Source organism: Bidens hawaiensis, unplaced genomic scaffold (assembly GCF_021521415.1).
Source record: "Bidens hawaiensis isolate Kalapana, Puna unplaced genomic scaffold, B.hawaiensis_p1.1 tig00022670_1, whole genome shotgun sequence".
NCBI lineage: Eukaryota > Viridiplantae > Streptophyta > Magnoliopsida > Asterales > Asteraceae > Bidens > Bidens hawaiensis.
The window spans coordinates 15,185-38,851 of record NW_027493535.1 but is presented as its reverse complement, the minus strand read 5'-3'; the positions used below and the strand labels follow the sequence as shown (position 1 = coordinate 38,851).

The 23,667-nt window shown below is 33.1% G+C and overlaps 1 protein-coding gene, 1 non-coding gene and 1 pseudogene across 2 annotated transcripts; 2 read left to right on the top strand and 1 right to left on the bottom strand.

The window, feature by feature from the left end:
• Window positions 1-5,153: 5,153 nt before the first annotated feature.
• Window positions 5,154-5,226, bottom strand: TRNAA-AGC (transfer RNA alanine (anticodon AGC)). The gene has a single exon. It is a non-coding gene; the product is annotated as a tRNA-Ala (tRNA).
• Window positions 5,227-7,677: 2,451 nt separating this feature from the next.
• Window positions 7,678-12,487, top strand: LOC143565981 (formin-like protein 3). The gene is made up of 5 exons (XM_077052791.1): window positions 7,678-8,312; window positions 8,432-9,675; window positions 9,764-9,966; window positions 10,473-10,708; window positions 11,526-12,487. Exons 1-5 carry the CDS (start codon window positions 8,187-8,189, stop codon window positions 12,408-12,410), a joined length of 2,694 nt encoding a protein of 897 aa, XP_076908906.1. The 5' UTR covers window positions 7,678-8,186; the 3' UTR covers window positions 12,411-12,487.
• A 9,264-nt stretch (window positions 12,488-21,751) lies between these two features.
• On the top strand, window positions 21,752-22,173 carry LOC143565970 (putative histone H2A.3 pseudogene; annotated as a pseudogene).
• Window positions 22,174-23,667: the final 1,494 nt, after the last annotated feature.

Here is a 23,667-nt window from a genome sequence, read left to right as displayed (position 1 = left end):
AGTCAAGTTGGAGCGAATTGAGATTGCTCAGTCTGTAAGCGAGTCAAGTTCAAACTTTAGATTTCAGCTTAGTAAAAGAATTCAATCAAAGTTTGAATTGACTATGGCTTAACAAAATTCGACTCATGAACAATCAATAATCTATTTATTCAAAATGGTAAGAGACCGTCTATGATCATCGATAATAAAAATGAAATAAAGATAGATTTTAATCCTTATGCTACAATAAAATGTTATATTCTAACTTTTTTCAAATAGACCTAGATCAGATGGTTGAGTTGTAAAGTTGCTATGCACCAAACATATGTAACACTTCAGCAATTACGCGAAAGTACATACCATGATTCTTCTGTGTATCAGTAATTGCATGGATTGCATTGCATGATGGATATGAAGTAGCATTTTGATTCGGGGTCATATATGATTATGATTATATCATATATGCCTTTTTCATTTCTTCTGTTGAAAACACTTAGGTGGTGTTTGTTTTTTTACAAAAGATCTTTCTGGCCTCTTTTGTCGGCAGCGCGCAGACCACGCGCAGACATTATTGCCCTCTGCAGACTGTTTGTTTTTTTGAAGACGTTTCATTAAAAAACGTCTGCGCACCCTCTTCTAGGTGCAGACTTGGACTATAGTCTTCCAACCTCTTCCAAACTCATTATTTCCATCAAATATCAATTAAGTTATTAAGTTTTTGTTAATTGAATTCTTGTTAATTGATTTGTTCAATTGAGTTGTTAATTGATTAGTTTTTTTTTTTTGTTCAATTATAATTTTGCATAATTGTTCAAGTATTGTTAGTTTTTAGTTGAAAAAAGTTTGTAAAAAGTTAAGGATTATAAAAAGTCTATCGAAAGTTTTTAGTTGAAAAAGGTTTGTAAAAAGTTTAGGTTTATGTCATCGGTTTGTGAGTTGTTTTAAGCTCGAGTTTTGGCTCGTTTCATTCATTATGTATGAACTATCTACTTTCGAAAACAATTGAAGAAACTTTTGGAGGAAAAAACATTCACGTGGAAAATTGTTAATGTAAGCTTTATAATTTGCTAGTTCTGAGGTATAAAATTTGGATTTATATATTTTTAATTGTTGCTGGATAATTTGTGTTTTTTGGTATAGAACTTATATTAAAAGTTTTAGCAGTCTGCAGACGTTAAAAAACAAACAGTCTTCTTCTTGCAGAGTGCAGAGGTTTGGTCCACCTCTTCTACTACAGATGTCTGTAAATGTGGTCCGCAGACTACATACATTTTACCTCTGAGAAAATAAACAGCACCTTATTCAATGGCCATATTAGAGAACATATTAAGAATCGGTTGCCCCTATAATACAATTTGAATTTTGTAACTTATTGATTTGTAGCTTTCTTGTTAATTAGTTGTATTTATTTTGATGCCTTGATCTTAGTATTTTTCTCTATGGTATATAACCACACATTTTAAATAAAATATTTAAGTTGGTTTGATAAACTTATTATGGTATCAGAGCCTAAAGTGCTTCTCTGGGCTCTTTTCCATCCTAACTTTCGGCAACGACTTTCACCATCCACTGAAATTATTTTACTTATGGCCGCCTCAAATTTCTCCATCAAACTTACGTCCACCAAATTCCCCGTGTGGCGACGTCAAGTTCTTGCTACTCTCATCGGGTTTGATCTCGACAAATATACCAACAACTCAATAGAACCTCCATCACAATTTCTCAACGGCGATGCACTGTACCGTCGACCCAAGGTTCCCCTTCACCACTAAAGTACTTTCCAACGAAGCACTGTTCCGTCAATCCACTGTTCCTTTCGACCAATAAAATAATTTTCCGTCGACTGTAACATTCGTTACTTTTCAGACCCGAAAACCCAACCCATTTTGAAATTTTCGGTTTTGTTTATATATATATATATATATATCAATTAATTTCGTTGCACGTATTCTATGTGACAATCGTCATTTTGTTATCTTTATTTGTATTCGTATTCGTTAAACCGAACCGTTTCATCGTTACATTGTATTCGTGTTTAACGTTCATCATTAATATAATATTCACGATGATTTACGTTTATAGTTCGTTCGTTCGTTTACTTTTTCATTTTATTTAAGTAGCGAAACTCCGAAGTTTATAGTTTTTATTCAAACAATTTGCGAACTATATGGGTATAATATAAAAAATATATATATTATAACTTTTAATACATTTTTATAACCTATCAAAGTTCAAGGTCTAATATGAAACTATATTTTAAATTCTGTTTTAAAGTAAATTGAAAGTTGAGGGGCCAGAAGTGTAAATTAGTTTAAATAATAATAATAAAATATAAAAGAAAAGCTTAGCCTTCCCTATTGCATCGTTTTCACGATGAATTATTTCCGGCGACTCGAGGCTTTTCCGGCGACATAATTCAAGCCTAAAACCTCGTTTTGACCAATAAATTCGTTATAACAACTTTGGAGCGTAATAAATAATCCGTAAACATCGTAATTAACGTGTCACCTCGTCTAAATTAACTGCAATTAACTTGTAAACCGCTGGAAAATCGGCCGAATGTAATTAACATCATAAATCAATATTCGTTTCAATTGGTATTATAAATAGTAGCCTAGCATCCAACTAAACTCACACACCACCTCTAAACTCACTAACTCACTCTCTGGAGTTGTTAATTTGTCCACTCAAGTCGTTTTTCCGGCGAGGTGTGTTCTTCGTCAAACCATAACCTTTTCAGGTAATTATATATATGCTTTTGGGTAGTTTTTAACCATTAATCAAAACCCCTAAATCTTCAAACAGGGTGTAAATTAGAGGATTACAATCTAGGGTTTATAGGAAGAAGATGATCTTGGTTATTAATACATATATCTATTTTAGTTCTGTCTTTAAACCAATTGAACAATCTAGTCTGACGGTAAGCATGTTTAATCATAAAAGCCAGACCCGGGTTCGAACCCAGGTTAATGCAGTTTTCTTGTTTTTTTAAAAAAAAAACCTTTTATTATTTAAATATCAAATAAATTATTTAAAAATCTTAATAAATCAAATGAATAAATTTTTAAATTAAATAAATTTTTATGAATTAAGTATAAAATATATTTGATCATTTCCCATCTAAAAACTAAACTAGCTAACCCGCTAATTTTAATTCGTTCGTTAATATTGATTCGTTAACTTTAATTATTCAACTTTTATTACGTTAAACCGTTAAAAATTAGTTTATAATCCCATTAGTTTACATTAATTTATTAATCCTATAATCCGTTAATATTAACTCGTCATTAAACTTTAATTTATTAGCTTTAATTAATTTGCTTTAATTCGTTAAACTTAAATTCTATAGCTTTTGGGTTTGTTAAACTTTAACCCGTTAGAATTATAATTAGTTAGTTTTAATTCATTAGCATAAATATTCTTCGAGAACATGATTACCATTCAAATCCATACTTTGTAAAAAAATATAATATTAAAGTCATGATTCCGTTAAAACGTCGTTAAAGCTTAAAAACAATATAAAAATCCAAAACGCTTTAAAATAATAAAATATAACGCGTCATCTTTAAAATCAATAAGTAAATTTATTAATCCCGTTAGTTAGTCTTTAAATGCTCGTATTTATTTTTATAGTTCGAGAAGTTCAATCATTTCGGGTTCTTTAACGCATTTGCGGTTGCCTCGGTTTTGTTATCGTACTTTCGGCTTTTATTGCATGTTTATCTTCGATTTCGATGTGAGTTTTTCACCACCCCTTTTTAATGTTTTAATGTTTTGGGGTAGCATATGTATCTTTATAAAAATTCAAGCATTGTTTCTTCTATTACAAACTACAATTCGTATATGGACTTGTGTGCTACTTGTATTATTTGCACGAATATTACTTGCACGATTGGGAAACCTCATTAAGTATGATCATACGCCCCGCTTTGCACTCCGGTCCATTTGTATCGAGTGGAAAAGGGCCTCATTATCCAAGTACGTTGGTTGTTACCAATTGGAAAGGACCTTACTTGCGCGATTACCCAAGTACATTGGTTGTTACCAACTGGAAATGACTTACTTGCTTGTTTATCACTTGTCCATGAGTTGTATGGTTTTTACGTACGTACTTAAACTGTGGAAACTCACCGGCTTTATAGCTGATTTTATTTTATACATATGTTACAGGTGTAAAGATACGAGGATGAAAGTTAAAAGACACATAGCATGCATATAGGATATTCAAAAAAAAAAACAACTTATCATTTATTTATTTATTGTTTCAACTTGTATTATTTAATAAACTTGTGTTACATGATGATTTAAATGAAATAATGTTATTATGGTCACCTAATAGTGTCACGTGTGTTTGAGCAATATGTACGTCAAACTCAGACGTTTCCGCTTTAGCCGGAGGGGGGGGGGGGGCATATTAGAGAACATGTTAAGAATCGGTTCCCCTAGAATACAATTTGAATTTTATAACTTGTTGATTTGTAACTTCCTTGTTAATTACTTGTCTTTATTTTTGATGCCTTGATCTTAGTTTTTTCTCTAGTATATGTAACCACACATTTTAAATAAGATATTTAAGTTAGTTTGATAAACTTATTAGGCCACTGCTGTGTTGTAACAACTAAATAATTCTTAAGGTTAGATATAATTTGTATTTCAACCTTTTCTTGCACTTTATTTTAGATTGGTTATTTTGTTACCGACATTATCGTTAGCTTTTAATTTGAGATTTCGTAAACTGTACCATTTTGATGAGATGGCTAGAAGTTTTACCTTAAGCTCACCTAAGGGTTTCTTCTGTTTGATGTCGTTATGCCGCATGTCCGAATACCACTAATGTGTCATATTCCTGGGTTTAAGTCTGGATGAAGTATCACCGGATGGATTAGGCCTCACAACATCAAACTCCCCCTAAAGTTTTCCAAATGTTAGCCAGTGTTCATCGTTAATCGTTAAAAATAATAATAATATAACACTGATAAACTTACCCATAGTTTATAAAGGTTTTGATTTTATTTCATTCAAATACGTTGGATTTTGGAACTTCAAAGTTCAAAATACTTAAATTCCTTCCGCCTCACAGTTAAGTAACTAACACAGCCCAATAAAGCCCATAGTTTTATTGATACAACACAGCCCAATAAAAAAATAAATTTGTGCCGAAATTAAGAAAAAAATGGAGATGCGGGGTATCGATCCCCGTACCTCTCGCATGCTAAGCGAGCGCTCTACCATCTGAGCTACATCCCCTACACCGTAGTTCCTGTAGCAGTCTTTAAGAAAACAAAATCAAAAAACATTTGTTTTTATTTTCTCTCATTTATACGTTTATATTATCCAAGTTAAGCTGATTAAGGATTAATAAATCTCAAAAGATGAATACATAAAAGCACAATTCGGAGAATTTCTAGTCTTATACGCTAAAGAGGCTTGAAATCTTCATGAAATGAATGACGATATAGGCATGTGTTGATTACACATGATTTAGGGATATATAGAAAGAATTCTTGATTTTCATATGTTGTTCATTGCTGGTAATCGATAAATATCTTAATATTGACAATTTAAACATGTTGTGTTAGCTAGGCAATTGTATGGTAAAAATCCACACGTTAATCATCATTTGGTATCGATTCTTCTTCTTTTACAAAACACTCAATAATAATTTTAGGAATTTAGTTGAATCAATAATATTTTGAGTTCTGATTATGCTATCATGGAATATTGACTCTTTTTCAAATGATTACTCGGTTTACAATGAGTTAGAACTAAACTTTAGTTTTGAAGTCGATACAAGGGGAAGTGATTTTCTTGTCCACACATGTTTATTAGTTTTATGTTGGATCAAACGAGACGCTAGGCCATTCTTAAATTTAATCATTATTGCTATTTTATGATTTTTTTAAAAATTTAATCATTATTGCTATTTGATGATTTGACTTATTTGATGTAATCAACCTACATAATTCATACATGTATATGGTTGAAGAGGTATGGTACCAAAATAGCTAGAGTTGTGTTAGTTACTACCCAACTATCTCGAACACAGAGGGTTCAGGCCATGAGATATCGACCTGCAAACCTTACCCACATGATGAACAATATAGAGTGCATTTTCAAGTGACCACCGGTCATATTGAATGGAAACCCTACCTGAAAACAAACAGTTATGACCAAATGAGGCACTACTCCTACTTGACAATGACATTTAACAATACCTAAGGGGTGTTTGGGTGAGCTTTTAGAATTGCTTTTTTGCTGATTTGCTTTTTGAAAAACAAAAGCAACTTTTGAAAAGCTTCAATTTGAAGTTTTTGGAGGAGCTTTGTCAAACAACTTTTTGCTTTTCAACAAACAAATAGCAAATAAGCAAGTTTTAAAAGCTCATTCAAACACCCCCTAGTATATATACACTAGTGACATCACACAATCTCTCAATACTCTTTCTCTTACATAATTCTTACCGGTGATCGTATAAATAGTTATTCTCACAAGTCATGAAAGAATTGTCTATATGTGACAGTCTAATGACACTTATAGATCATGTTGATCGACTGTTCCACCGGTGCTCGGAAGTTCACTAAATAATCGATAATTTTTAATTTAAACTTATAAAATTTGTAAGTAAGTTTAGTCCTTGATCGCAAAATACAAATTAACTATTCTGTTGTTTTTGTTTTATCGAACAAAAAAACATTATACCGCGAGCTGAATCGATATTTAACCTGTCCAGGGTGGAGCCCTCAAGACATATTTCTTAGATTCTAGTGGAAACACTATACAATACGCTGTCGTGTCGTGTCATTCATTTATTTATTTAATAATATTGAGCCCGTGAAACGGTCTAAATGGTGGGGTCGGCCACTTTACGCGTTAAAGACATTTCTTAGCAATTAACACAGGCGCGTCCGTCACCCCAAAAAGCCGAATCAATCTCAAAAGTTTTCATAAAACATGTTACAATTTTAATCCTTTGAAATTGCTCACTTTATTAATTTTGATCCTTGGTAAATATATTAGTCATAACCGACATCTTTACATGTCTTTTTGTTGTTTATTCTCTCCATCCCACCTATGATATAAGATATAATAAAATAACTAAAGAAAAATTTAAGTAAGGTCGAGTGAATTTAGCTACTTCACTGAATTTTAAATCTTTCTCAACATCAGTATGATATCATAAATACCATGTTGTAATATAACATTTAATAAAAGTTACAAATAACAGTGCACATGTGACTAGCGTTTGTTTAAGGCCATCGAATAAATGTATATTTGCATACTGTTAATACATATTATTAAAAATGATATACATACTTGATACTTCCATTGCCAATTAGATTGAGATAGAAAAAAAGTACTAAGGTTAAAATTAAAGTTCGCCTTAGAAATAACAATACCATTATCGCGCGATGATATATTCACTAGTATCTTGCCAATGTGGTCCTTTTAATAAGTTTACTTTACCGTTGAAAATAAGAAAGATAATCAGAACAATTTTTAGTCACTTACTCATACTACTAGCTTCGGTATGCCGTGGCAAAGAATGTAACATCGACGATGTAATTATCGTCATCTTTACATTAGTAAAATATACCGTAAGCAATTAAGTAGTATAACTAGTAGAGTACTAGGTTGTTGTCAAGGAGTTTAAACAAAGTTCACTTTAGGTACATATAAGCAATCCATATACTAAAAAAAGAAACTATAAAGACATAAGAAAATGTACATATTTTGTTGCATCAAATTAGCTTAAAAAAGTACTACATGAGACTCTAGAACAAAACAATTCTAGTAACATGTACCAAAACCATTAAAACCCTCATTAAATAGCAATACATGCAAATCCACCAATAGTCCAAGGACATAAATCGTAATTGTTTTTCTTCTTTTTTTAACTTTAAACTTTTACCAACTCAAAGCAAAAACCTTTGTTAATTCTGGCGGCCTTGCAGTATCTCTTTGACGACCCAACAAATTCCTTCATTTATATATCCATCCGGTCAATCTCCATCAAACCCTAGCATTCGATCTGCCAAACTCAACTAAATTCAAGTAACCCAGTTCATGTTTCCACAAACCCACGTCTAATTCGACCAGATTTTGCGATTTGATTGTTTTTGTTAAGAAATTTGAAAAACCCAGTTGGGGTTTTGAAGAATTTGAGCTTAATCGGATATATGTATTCATGAGATGATCATAGTTACGAAATGGGTATTCAATTAGTTTCATTTATAGTGATTATTGTTCTGGGTTTCCCGTTGACGGTGATTTCAAGAAGCAACATCGATCCCCAATATTCAATCAGTCTAGATGAATTGATTGATAAAGATAAGGTATTGTTTTTATTATTATTATTTCTAGTTTTTAATTATGTTTTGATGCTGATTTGATAAAATTAATACTGGGTTTTGATTTGGTTATGTTAAGATCTGATAAAGTTAGCTGATTGCAGGGGGGCCTAATAAGGGCCAATTGTGAAACAGAGTTGATGCATATTATTGAAGGTAGCAATCATGAAACCCTTTTGGAACATGTCAAGAAAACAATTGTGGATTGCTTAAATGATAAAAATGTTTTTATCCCGGAATCCAGAGGAACAAAGGAGTATTTAGAGTATTTTTCACTACTTTCTAACCGTGCCCGTAGGCTAGCCGAATCAGGTGCGTCGGCTCCTAGCCCGGGTCCTAGTGCGGGTCCGGCACCGGCTCCTACTATCACCAGCCCGTCTAGCCCTCCTTTTTTTCCTTTTATTCCTAACAATCCTAGCCCGGGTAGAAATACACAAGCGCCTACGGATTCTGGTGCTAATCAACAGGCAGGTAATGGGAATAATGGGAATGACGACACGCACAAAAAGATTATTATTGCGGTTGTTGTGACTGCTACAACGACTTTTCTTCTTGCCGCACTGTTTTTTTGTTGTTATTTGAGGACGTGTGGCAAACGGCAACGGCAGGATGATGAGGGGCATCTTCTTAGTTTGAGTGATTATTCTCATAAACATTCGTACAGTTTAAATAGCTCGGTGCATGATTTTGGGAATTCGGTTGATGAATCACTTTATGGTAACTCGAACATGCAGAAAATGAATTCTGGTGTTCCGTTAGGTATTCCTTTACAGCCTCCACCGGGAAGGGTAGAATCGTCATTAAAACCGCAGCCAGGATGGGTAGAATCGTCATTACGACCGCAACCAGGACGGGTAGAATCGTCATTACAACCGCAGCCAGGATGGGTAGAATCATCATTACGCCCTCCACCAGGAAGGGTAGAATCGTCATTACCCCCTCCCCCTGGAAGGGTAGAATCGTCCAAACGGTTGCCTGTGAATGTAGCTGCTGCCACTCCAATGGCGGCTCCACCACCACCTGCACCTAAGCCACAAACTGCCGCTGGTCCACCGCCGCCTCCACCACCCAAAGGAGGACCACCACCGCCTCCACCACCTAAAGGCGGGCCACCGCCACCTAGAGGAGGACCGCCACCACCGCCTAAACCTGCAGGTCCACGCCCTCCGCCTCCTCCTGGCGGTGCACTGCCGCCACGACCTCCACGGCCCGCAGAGGGGTCTAGTCACTCTAGCGGTGATGACTCAGACGCTTCTAAAGCGAAGCTAAAACCGTTCTTTTGGGATAAGGTTATGGCTAACCCAGATCAATCGATGGTTTGGCATCAGATTAAGTCAGGGTCGTTTCAGTAAGTTTTTTTAGCCTTTACAAATTTATGTTTATATATGAATAATGTCAGTATGTCACATAACATGATTAAATTTGTTAATTAATAGGTTTAGTGAAGAAATGATAGAAACTTTATTTGGATATAATGCAACCGATAAAAATAAAGATCATGCGAGGAAGAATTCTGCGTCACAAGATCCTACATTCCAGTATGTTCAAATAATTAATCCAAAAAAGGCGCAAAATTTGTCTATTCAATTAAAAGCACTTAATGTGACAACTGAAGAAATTCGTGCTGCTCTAATGGAAGGTAGTTTTTTTTTTCAAATGTTTATATTTATTAGAAACAGGATCAAATACATTTTATTCTTAACATGAGAACAGTGAGAACCAATTTGTTGTTATTATTAGGTTTATTTTTATAGGTGTTTGCTGTTATTTTTTTGTTCGTATTTGCTAATTTTCAATTATGAGACGTTATAAGTATTTGCTGATTTATATTTTGTTGTTATTATTAGATTTTTTCTTTTGCTGTTATAAGTATTTGATGGTATATGTTGTTATTAGTTTGTTCTTGATTTTGATTCTTTTGTTATATTTTTTAGGTTTTTTTCTTTGTTATTATAAATCATTGTTTATGTAGATTGGTGTTGTAGTTGGTATTATTTCTTACGTTCTCATTTTTTTATAAATTGGTATTATTTCCTACATTCTCATGTTAAGATTAAAATGTACATGAACCTTCCCCATATTATTATATGTAGTAATATTGTTTTTGCAATCAATTCAAATTTTAAATTGTGTGCATTGAATTAGGAAACGAGCTACCGGCTGAACTTCTTCAAACTTTGATAAAAACCGCACCAACTGCGGATGAAGAACTGAAGTTGAGGATGTACAACGGGGACCCGTCTCATCTTGGAACCGCAGAACGGTTTTTGAAAATGTTAATTGAAATACCATTTGCTTTCAAAAGGCTAGAATCTTTGCTCTTTATGTGCACATTCCAGGAGGAAGAATCAATGGTTAAAGAGTCGTTCACAACTTTAGAGGCAAGTCTTTGATTCTTTCAGCACATATACCTTTTATTAGAGATGTTTAGTGGGCTAAACGGGATGGGAAACGGGTCAAAACTGATGACTTTTTGTATGAGTCGAAAGGGGTTGGGTTGACATTAAGCACTTGTTATACAGTATATTCAGTTTTTTTTAAAGTAGTGTATTACGTATGATTATCAAAATTTGACATGTTTAAGTAATAATCTTTTTTATGAATAAGATGTTTCAGGAGCTTTTATTCATATTATTAGGTGTGTAAACAAGCTGAGCTCGAGCTCTAGCTCGCCTAAGCTCATGCTTGGCTCGAGCTCCGCTTGTTTTGAAATCTAATTCTAAAGCTTGAGCGCAGCTTGTGAGTAATTTTCAAGCTTGAGCTTGACATATTTGTTATTTTTTTATATATATTTATAATTATTTTTGTAAATACTTTGTAATTTTTTATAACACATTATTAGTTATTTAGTTACTTTTATCATTATTTTATGTATAATAACAAATATTATGTAAATATATCATTAAAATTATAAATAAATAATAATCTCGTTTAGGCTCGTGAGTCTACTCAAGCTCGATAAATGAATCTCGAACTTGTTTAGTAAACGAGCCTATTTTTAGGCTCGAACTCGGGCTCAATTAAGCTCAACTCAATTAAAGCTTTTAGCTTGCCGATCTCGAGTAGCTTACTAGCAGCTTGGCTCGTTTTGGGTAACTTTTGACCCATTTGACCTGTTAAGAGATAAAACTTAACCCAAATCAACTAGTTAAGACAATTTGATGCTAATCTATTCATGCCTTTTTTTAAACTGTACAGGCTGCATGTGTAGAACTTAGGAAAAGTCGGTTATTCCTCAAACTCTTAGAAGCCGTTTTAAAAACCGGGAACCGTATGAATGACGGAACGTTTCGTGGGAGTGCACAAGCATTTAAACTCGACACACTCTTGAAACTATCAGACGTAAAAGGAATCGATGGAAAAACGACACTTTTACACTTTGTGGTCCAAGAAATCATCCGGTCAGAAGGCGTAAAAGCTGCCCGAACTACTAGGGAATCAAAAAGCTTCAAAACCGCAGATCTCCTTAAAGAAACCTCATCTTCTTCTGAAGAAACCGAGGAGCGTTATCGCGTGCTCGGGCTTCAAGTAGTATCAGGCTTGAGCAGTGAGCTCGAGAATGTAAAAAAGGCCGCCATTGTTGATGCTGATGGGCTGACCAGTTCAGTTTCAAGTTTGGGCCGGGCCTTAGTAAAAGCCCATGAGTTTATAAACATGGATTTGAAGAAGGTTGAAGAAGATGAGTTTCAGAGAATTTTGGTGAGTTTTGTGAAGGATGCTGAGAAGGAGATTACATGGATGGTTGAAGAAGAAAAGCGAATAAAGTTATTGATTAAAAACACGACCGATTATTTTCACGGGAACTCCGGGAAAGATGAAGGGTTGAGATTATTTGTGATTGTTCGGGATTTCTTGATAATATTGGATAAAGTATGTAGAGAAGTTAAGAGTGATCCGGTAAGAACACCGAGGACACAGAAAAGTGATGATTCTTCACAGCCCGGGATGGTAAGAAAAGATGAGCAGATATTGGGGGGAGGTACGTCTGAACCCCGCCAGTCGCCGTTTTCCGATCAGCGCCAACTGTTGTTTCCGGCTATTGTTGGGCGGCGGATGGACAGTTCTAGTTCAGATGAAGATTAGGGTGTAGGTTGGACCACAAAGATTGATTATTTTTTGTTTTATTGTTTTGTCTACTTGATGGTGAGAGGCTGTAGGTGTTGTTAATGCTGTATATGAACTCTGATTCTATCTTACAAACTGGAATACTATCTGCATTGATCTGATTACTAAATGCATGAGTGATTTTACATGGTGCTAGTGCAGGCTATTGGTGGTGTTAAATGTTAATTTGCTTATAAGCCCTGAACAAAAATTGAGATACAAGTGTCATAGTTCCTTGCATTATGTACAAAATGATCTTAACGTGAAAACGTAGGAAACAATACCAATCTACAAAATATAAGAACGTAGGAAGCAATACCAACTACAATACCAATCTACGTAGTTTTATAATAATAAAGAAAAAACCCTAATAATGACAACAAAAGAATTAAAATTAGTAACAAAATAATAACAGTAAATACTTATAACAACATAAGAAAAAAACCTAATAATAACAACAAAACGTGAATCAACAAATACTTATAATGTCTCATAATTGGAATCAAGAAATACGAACAAAAAATAACAACAAACACTTATAAAAACAAACCTATAATAACAATAAATTGGTTTTCATCGTTTTCATGTTAAGAATAATTTGTATTTGATCCTGAAACGGGTAATATAAATAGGATAATTTTGATTAATTGAGCACCTATATTTTTACGCTTTTCAATTTTGGTAATGAAACTTTTATTTTTTCAGTTCATATCTTTACTTTTGACCTTTCAATTTTAATAATTAAACTTTTGCGACGATACATTTAGCTTTACAACTTTGGCTACCAAACTTTTGTTACAAAACGTTTAGTTTTTTAACTTTGGCCACAAAAACTTTACATTTTTAAACTTTTAGAAACTTTTAAACTTTCAACTTTGGCCCTAAAAGCTTTAGACTTTTACAATAAAGTTTTTGGACGGTCAGCGTTGGCTATAAAACATCACTGTAACGAATTGAACCAATACCGAGTTACCGACTGACTTCCTGAAACGTACCAGTTGCAACACGCGGTAGCTTTCGAACATGTAATGCATTTAACCCGTTCTGCCGAAACGCGTGAATAGAAATACTTGTTTATTGTCATATTTCATTTTCCTTCACAAATAAGAAATGACAAAGGGTTCTCCCTTCTCACCATATGCTTCCAACATGTTTTATTCAAGTAATGATACATGCATATGATGTAACTATACCAAAACTAACGTTTGAAATGATAAAATTAACTAACCAAGTAGTCGTGGGAAGATCCTTGTATGTCTTGATAGTCTCTAAAGCCTAACTCAAAAACTACAAAATTCAACAAGACTCGTCTAGAAAAAAACTTCTCACCTAATGATTGGCCAAAAAAAAAAAAACACCTTATGTTTTTGCATTTTTCTCCATTTAATTTGTTTAAACTGTTAAAACAGAATTTTCAAAATCGATAACGTAAACTTCCATTTCCGATTTCACTTTCCTTGCCCTCAATACAACATTTAAGTTATAATTTGGTTAAAACTAATTAGCTTTTAAAGATACATAAACACCACTAACATATTACAATTGCATTTAGCACATACGGTAAACCTTTTAATCCTCTAGGTAGGCTCAGGCAAAAGCATAAGTTTTGTAACTAGGGTTGTTCAAAGGGTAAGGCCCGACTCTTTTACCTAATATCTTATCCGGACCTTTTACCCTTTTAGGAAGAAACGTGGACCCTAGACCCTACCCTCTAAACAATAAAAAGGTCGGGTATAAATAAGGGTTGGACCCTTTACCCTTTAAGGCAGTAATCACATCTCCTTTTGTGCATTTACTAGTTGCATATCTTATATATGACTTTAATATATGAATCCTAGAACAATTATACCTTCGTTTAATAACATAGTAAAACCTAACTTCGAAAATTTATCAACCATTTGAACTTAAACAAATAATATTCACATTCACAAATTACATGTAGAGAACAACTCAGTGATTCCCATATATATGTTTCCAATCAGTAGTATGACCCTTTATTTTTATTTTTCTTAGTAGTTGGGAAATTTATGGTGAACTATATATGATATAAAAACATCTCCTAAATTTCAGATTAATCGCGAATCAGATGTATATCTATCTAGAAACTAGTAAACGGGTAAATGGTTTGAAAAATGGTCGGACCCTTGAAACCCTTTTACCTTATAGGGTGAAATTTAAATACCCTTGACCGACCCTTATTATATATTCGGGTCCAATTAAGAGTTTTACAAGTCAGGTAACCGAATTTTAAGGGTCCAATCCCTATCTTGCTCACCCCTACTTGAAAGGATTTCTAATGAAAATGTGTAATCTATTTTTCAAAAACTATCCTCATATTAATATATTGATTGCTACTCTGTAGATCTAATTATTATTATATAGAATAATTTAGAACTTTGGTGCCGCAAAGTTCTCATTGGGCTACTTTGCGGCACCTTATTACTGGTTTCTTTTGTTTTAGTTCAGGTTTGTAACGTGCGTGACAAAAATCGACCGAAAATCAATTTTGTTTTTGTTTTGTTTTAGTTCTGGTGTCGTAACAATCGTGACGAAAACCGACCAAATTCGCATAAACTCACCACGTTTTGTTTTAGTTCTACTCGTAACGAACATAACGAAAACCAACCGAATGCTAATTTTTTTTAGTTCTGGTACCGTCACTAATTTGACGGAAACCAACCGAATTCTCGTAGAGTGACGGCCTCAATGCCCGGGATCGTTATTGGGTTTTACCAACGATCAAGTTTTTCCCGCTGACGCCACCCCATTGATCTACCTCAATATTTAATTTTGTTTAGTTTCGATACAATAGCACACGTAGCCGAAACCGACCAGATTCGCGCCGACTTACGGTCTCAACACTTGAGACCGATAACGCTTCGATTTTACCATCACCCGAGTTTTACTGACCTGCCAAGCACAACGCGCTGGGTAAAACACTAGTTTGAAACAAATTAGATATTAACTTTAACAACATTCACACCCTTTCCCCTATCTTCAAATCTAAAATTATACTAAAAATCACTACATTTTATCTTTCGTTCTTAATTAAATAATATTTTTTTTTATAACTTTATCGTTACATTTTCTCTCCTTCACACACGAACACTTTCAAAAAGTATTAAAGAATTATAGGGGTGAACATAAACTTTTCATATATATAGAAACAACTGCATTTTCTATCTCTTTCTCTCACAATACCCTAAACCACTTCTTATATTATAAAAACTCCACTCATATTTTTTGATAGATAGGATATGAATGCTCTAAAAATTCATAGTGACTTGAAAAGCATAAATTTGACCAAACTTGAACAAATCTTTGACTTAAATCGTTGGTCCCGGTTAAAAAAGAAATTGTGAGTTCACCGGTGTTTGAAGGAAGACAAAAATAAAAAATGTGAAAGATTCTTTGTCATAAAAAAATCTTTAAAAATTCAAGAAAAATATTTAAAAAAATCATAACTAAAACAACATAAAAAAAACTAAAATATTCCCTCTGTCTTTCTCGTTCAAAAAAAACACACACACACACAAAGACACAATGTCGAGGAAAAAAGACGTAATGATGAAAATAAACAAAAAACACAATGATAAATAAAAACACACACACACAATAGATCGCAAAATATAATACAATGCCGAGCATAATGCAACACAATCTTGAGTAATATAACACAATATCAAGGGAAAATATATAATCAATGACGAAAATAAACAAAAAACACAATGATAAATAAGAAAAGACACAATAAACTTTTAGCCTTAACATTGTGTTTTTTTTTTTTTTTTTTTTTTTTTGAAAGAGGAAGACGGAGGAAACATTTTATTTTATTTTTTATTTATATTTTAAGTTATGATTTTTCTAATTAATTTTATTACTTTTTAAAAAAGTTTTTGTGTGACCACAAATCTTTTCTCATCATTCTTATTTTTATATTTCTTTATAAAATAACTTGACCCATGCTTATAAACCTTTAAAATTTCATAATGTGATTTAGTTCTATTTTTTAGCTTAAAATTATTATCAAACATATTAATATCCAGGAATCAAAGTATTAAACAATATCTTCTATTATAACTTTTATAAAGTTATTTAATAACAACATTAAGTTCACAAAAGCCAAAAATTTAATATCACATCCGCAAAATCTTACCATCCATCATAACAAAATCGGTGGTCCAGATTTCATCATTATGTAAATGCATGCCTAGGAAAATGATATTATTAGTGAAAATGATACTCCGCAGTTAGTTTACAGTTTTGATTGGCGATGATAATTTATAAATAAATAAAATGAAAAATGCAAGTAACAAACTGAATTTCATTCCATTAATAACAGATATTTACAAAGACGGATACCAATATCCGCTTAATATGTACAAAATACATAAGTCCTACAACTACTATACCAATATATAACCTAGGTGGGGAGAGGCTTCGTAATCAACCTTTTCTTCTTGCTCTCCTTCCGCCAGATTTTGATCCGCCGCAGCAGTACCATCACCAGCTGTAGAAGAGGCGCTCGCTCTTGAAGGCTCCAACAATTCCCTTAGCTTTTGCACACCATCTTCTTCTTTGGCATGCTAGGCGATGACGGATAGAATCGGGAACAACAATGCGTCGTAATTCGCCTCCGCAGCCTGGTATTCTGCTTCAACGTCAAAAGACACAATGTTAAGAAAAAAAGATGCAATGATGAAAATTAAAAAGAAAACACAAATGATAAATAAAAACAGACACAATAGATAGTAAAATATAACACAGTGCTGAGCAAACTATAATACAATATTGAGTAATATAACACAATATCAAATAAAAAGTGTACAATATCAAGTAAAAAACATAATCAATGACGAAAATAAATAAAAAACACAATGATAAATAAAAAGTCACAATTATGATCTTTTAACCTTAACATTGTTTTTCGTTTTTTTAACGGGAAAGACAGGAGAAATATTTTAATTTTTTTTGTTTTTAATTTATAATTTGAGTTATGATTTTTTAATTTTTTTTATTTTTTTAAAAGGTTTGTATGCGACCCCAAATCATTTTATAATTCTTATTTTCATCTCTGTAAAGAATAACTTTACTCATGTTTGCAAACCTTTAAAAGTTCATAATGTGATTTAGTTCTTTTTTAAGCTTAAAATTATTATCAAACATATTAATATCCAGGAATCAAAGTATTGAGGGGATGTTTGGGGTTGCTTATTGTGACAATCGTCAATTCCAGGTTAACTCCGTTAACTCAACTCCGTCAATTCAAACTTAAGATCATTGAATCTATAACGCACACTTCATTACATTTAAACTAGGGTTTAAATGACGCTTAACACTCACTACATGTGTAGTCTTTCGGGATTTGCACCGAAACGCAAACGAGTTGACGCAAACGATTGGTGAATAAACGAAAAACGTCAAAACAGTAATTATGTGATAATTATGTGTTAGACTTATGTGTTATGTGATAACATGGTTATAAACGTTAACTCAAGATGTAAACAAGTTAGTTATGCTAGAAAAGTAATACTTAGAAGTGGAGGGGCCAAAGTGTAACATGGTATTTTTATAAATACTAATAATATTAACCCTAACTTATTATTCCTCTTCCCACACAAGTTCCAATCGGAACCCCAAACCCCTCTCCCCTTGGCTGCCGTCCACTTATACACACATATACACCAAGAATTCAAGTGTTTGATTGAAGAATTAGGTGCTAGGAAGGTATAATCGATTATCCTATACATCCTTATTACTTGATTTTGATGTTTAATGGGTTAATTGAAAACCCTAGCTGCCGATTTCATGTGTACATATAACCAATATGATTGTTGTTGATTTGTTAATGATTTGATAACTAGATTGAATATTGCTACACGTTAATTGTTGTGTCTTTGATTTGAGTTCAAACAAAAACCCTAATCATGTATGTAATGTGTAATTGATGTGCATGGATGGTGTTTATGGAGTCTAGAGTGTTATATGAATGCATGATAGTTCATAGATTGTTAATATGTTGAGTTTGGATGCAAACAGTTTCTGGACAGAATGTGTTATTGATGTTTAAGTGACTGTAACGAAGTGTAAATTTAAAAATTGGTTGAGATTATTGGTACTACAGTAAACTAGGTTGAGTCTAGTTTCTATAGAGTATAAATTTGTAATTTTTGGACAAGTAAAGGCTAACTTTTATGATTTTACAAAAACGTTGTGCAAAGCTGAGCTGTTAGACCTGCTGTTAGGTTGTTTTGTAAATGTTATATCTCATGAACTACGAGACCAATTGGGTTGGTTCCACTTCTGGAAGTTGACTTATTGAGTTAGGAACCTAACCCAAGTGGTCTTGCATTTATTGGATTTTTCGTTTAACGGGAATTGCAAATAACATTCTGTTGCGCATGAATTTGACTGTTATGAGTTTGCTGTAATGATTTGATGATTGTGAGAAAACTATGTGGAATAAAAATATAATAAAATATGTTCTGGAAACCTAAGACATATATGCTTCGGTGATGATTTTTGGTAAATTAATTGAGATGCTATGATCGGTGGAATAGTACAATCTTTCAAGTAGAATTTCTGTCTCGGTGAAACTAGCTGCTGAGTTTTGTGAAATTGCATGAAACATGATACTTGCTATATAATTGTTATGTTTTGACCAAATTGCCCTTATGGGGAATAATGGCTAGTTAATTGTCATGATTTGACCAAAATGCCCTTACGGGGAGTAATTGCTAGTGATGTGCTTTATGAATACATGACACGTATATGATTGCTTACACATGTAATGTATCACAAATACATTTGTTAAAGTCACACACGATTCACAAACGAAACACGAAACATGTTATGTGCATAGGTATTATGTGCCGGGTCTAGAGACTCGATAATATTCCGACACTTAGAAAAAAAATCTCTTTGTTGTTTTAGAACGCTAGAGAGAGTTTTTCTGTGACGCGCATCTTGGTGATTTAATTTGGGAATTTCTTCGCAAACAGTGAGTTTCACTTTCCCCTTTTAAACTTTTTAAACGCTTTTCACTTGGGGGAGATAACATACTCCGAAACGCATTTAAGATTTTGTTAATATAGATTATATATCACTTGTAAAGACTAAGTGGCAAACGCGTAAACTAAAGTCCTTCATAACATCGAACCGGTTAATATTTGGATAATAGCGAGTCACTGTTGAGTAGTGCTACTGGGTTTGACAAACCCCACCCAACGCTAAACTCGACTGGAGGTCGAGCGGGTGTAATCTTGGCTAAACACATACCATGGTCTGGATGACCTGGTGGCAAAGCAAATTGATAAATAGTCAGCTTCGGTGTCGAACACTTAGTGATACTTGTTTTATAGGCTAGCTACCTATAGATATATAATTGACATAACACTATCTGGTAACGCAAAACGCTGTAACGCAAAACGCTGTAACGCAAAACGCTGAACGCAAACGCTAAACGCTTTATTTTATATAAACTTGTGAACTCACCAACCTTGTGTTGACACTTTTAGTATGTTATTCTCAGGTAGCCGAGGCGGGCGCGCGGTTTAGGATCATGCATTGCTTGAAACACTTTTAATAATGCAAACTTATTTTAAACTGTTATCATTGGGTTTTAAGTCGTCCTGCGTGACGCAACATTGGTTTCTATGGTTTTTACGCTTCCGCATTTAATTACTCGTAAACGTTTTCATGGTTTTGAAACTTTGTTTTATGGTTTGATTATAACTAATGAATCCGATCCTGTTAGTTCACACCCTCCGACGGTAAAACTCCGTTAGTGGATTTTGAGGGTGTGACACTTATTTTCACCAACTTATAACTTATTAACTTTTTGAAAAGTAATAAGGTGTTTGGGATTGCTTTTAATGTGAAAGGAAAAGTTCCATAAGTTACACTTTTGTAACTTATTAACTTAATGACAGGGCTGTCTACAAGAATTTATATGCCTCGGTCGAACCGAAATAAAAAGGCCCGTAGATAACAAAATATAAGCAAAAAAAAAAGGCCTTATGTAAATGGTTTTTTGTTTGGTTTAAACAATTAAATTTTTAAATGAGCTTACTTGGTTATGATTTAGGTTGTGTAAAAAACTTTTAGTATAAAATAAACTTAAAAATGTCTCAAGTGAGACTAAAACCTACAACCTTTTGGTTGGGAGTCATACCTCTTTACCACTATACCAAGTTAGTTATTGTATAATTAGGGTAAAACATTAAATATACATATTTTTTTTTCATAAAAATATTTTATATATAAAAAATATGTGTGTATAATATTCTCAATATTCGTTTCATGTAACATTCGTTAATTTCTGTTGTTATTCGAATTTGCATTTGCATCTGCGTTCGTTAAACAGACCCGATTTGTCGTTTCAATGTATTCCTGTTTATCGTGCATCATTAATATTTCAATCTTGATGATTTACGTTTATCTATAGTTCATTTTCTATTCGTTTGTCCAATTCACGAAACTCCGGAATTTAATTTCTTAATTAAACGATCTTCAAACAATACGAGTATAACATAACAAAATATCCAAGTCTATAACTTATTATTACGTTTTTATAATATATCAAAGTGCAATGTTCAAATTGTAATTTCACTTTAATTTTCTTTCTTAAAACAACTTGATTTTGCAAGGACCTTAAGTGTAAAATATTTAAATTAATATATAATACTTGTTTTTTACCCAGCCCAAACCCACCCGTCACCCCCTACCTCGATTTTCCGGCGAGAAAACTCCGACGAACATCAAAACACCTTAAAACGTACGTTATAAATCAATTAAATCTCGTAAAACATTTAGACTATAACAGAGAAACATTAATCATCGCTCATTACGCGTTATAAAAACATGTTATGTGCGTTTCGATCTCGAACCCGTCGGAATTTTTATAAAATCGCAATAATGATTTTTAAACCTTATACGTTTCAATTAATTTTGTGCCCCTGAAAATTAAGTGCCCCGGCCGATCGCCCGCATTGCCTTATGCCCCGGCCGGCCCTGCTTAATGAAAAGTTATAAGAAGGTAAAATAAGGAATCCCAAACACCCCCGAAATAATATATTCGATTATCACTTATATAAAGTTAATAATAACATTAAGTTCACAAAAGCCAAAACTTTAATATCACAATCCGCAAAACCTTACCATCCATCATAACAAAATCAACGGTCCGGATTGCCGATCCGCATAGTCTGTTCCTATTGGCTACTTCCACACCAACCAAACCCTATAAAATCCCAAAACCCCACAAACAAAACACACATCAAACACAATCAAACATCACTCAACTCCCGTTTTCTCCACAACAATGGCCGGAAGAGGAAAGTCATCCATCACTACCACCAAAACCAAAAAATCCACTTTCCGCAGCAGCAAAGCGGGTCTCCAGTTCCCGGTCGGTCGCGTTGCCCGGTTTCTGAAAACCGGGAAGTACGCAGACCGGGTTGGTGCTGGAGCCCCGGTGTATTTGGCTGCGGTTATGGAATACCTTGCGGCTGAAGTGTTGGAGTTAGCTGGGAATGCTGCTAGAGATAATAAGAAGACGCGGGTTGGGCCGAGGCATATTCAGTTGGCGGTGAAGAACGATGAAGAGTTGAGCAAATTGCTTGGAGCGGTTACGATTGCTAATGGTGGAGTGGTGCCTAATATTCATGCTCACTTGCTTCCTAAGAAATCGAGTTTGAAAGCTGATGATTAGATTTTGAGACTGTTTGTATGGAAATGGAATAGTGGTTTATGATTTATATTTGAATGAATTAGTTTTTGGTTATGCTTTTTCTTTTGTGAATCGATTTGCTATGTTTTTACTTTTTACATTTTTCATCCATGATAACATTAATTTAATTAACAAATTAAACACTATAATGATACATAAAGTGAATTAGTACCGAATTAAATGATTATATAGAGAATTAAATAAAAAAATATAAAAAACTGGCAATATGCTGAGAAACATTCATTCTGAAAACTTATTTTTAATAATGAAAATATTTAGATGAATCTATTCGATCACATTTTCTCTATCGACATTAGTATTTGGTATTTCAATAATAATAATAAACTTAAAGCCAAGGCTCACTCTCTTCATGTTTGTCTTGGTTTGACGAAAATTATAGACCAAACAGTTAAATGCGGTTTTCGGAGACCACAAGTTAAACAGGACACATTTACGCTTGAACTTGTTTTTTGAAAATCGTTAGATTGTATTAAGAGGGTGTTTGGCTAAGCTTATTTAACTTCAAAAGTTGCTTATTTACTTATGTTTTTTTTTTAAAGGTAGTTTTTATAAAAGTATTTGGATTAGCTTTTATGATTGAAAAAACCAAAAAGTAGATAAAATAACCAAAAAGGATATTATTATATATTTACTAGTTTTACAGATAATAGAATTAAGTGTATTTGTAATTTGATACTTCAAAAGCAAAAAGTAAATCAAAAGGCTTTGATCTCTTGCTTTTGGAAATCATCTATTTTAACACACACCAAAAGGCAAAATCCAAAAGTGTTTTTATGATATCTAAACATGATTATTTGATTATTTGCTTTTTGAAAAGCAAATAATCAATATTTTAAAGCTCAACCAAACACACCCTGAAAAATAATAAAGATGGTTAGGAATACATTTGTTACAAAGTAAAAAAAAATAATAATAATAATAAGCACAAATAGAGAAAAGTTAAATGATTTCAAGTTCCAAAACGAACCGAAACAAAAATTGTCAAACCATTAAAACCGAACCTTCTTGAACCGACCAGATTTCTACATTTCATTGAACCAATTAATTGTGTTTAATTACTTCCCAACTGTTTTTAGAATATATCAGTATTGAACTCATAATAATATTTAATCTATTTATATGTTTTTCATATAAATGTAAATTTGAGATTCTAGACTTCCTATTGTTTATAATATATGTTTTATTTCTTTTTTACCTTTAATTTTGTGCATGTATTTCAAATAATAAACTTTATTAATTTTTTTCATTTCACAACCCCGTGTATTCACGAGTTCAAAATCTAGAATGTTATAAAGTAAAAACAAATAAGCACAAATAGAAAAAAATTAAATGACTTCAAGTTCCAAAACGAACAGAAACAAAAATCGTCAAACCATTAAAACCGAACCTTCTCGACCAACCGAATTTCTACATTTAATTGAACTAATTAATTGTGTTTAATTACTTCTCAACTGCTTATGAATATATCAGTATTTAACTCATAAC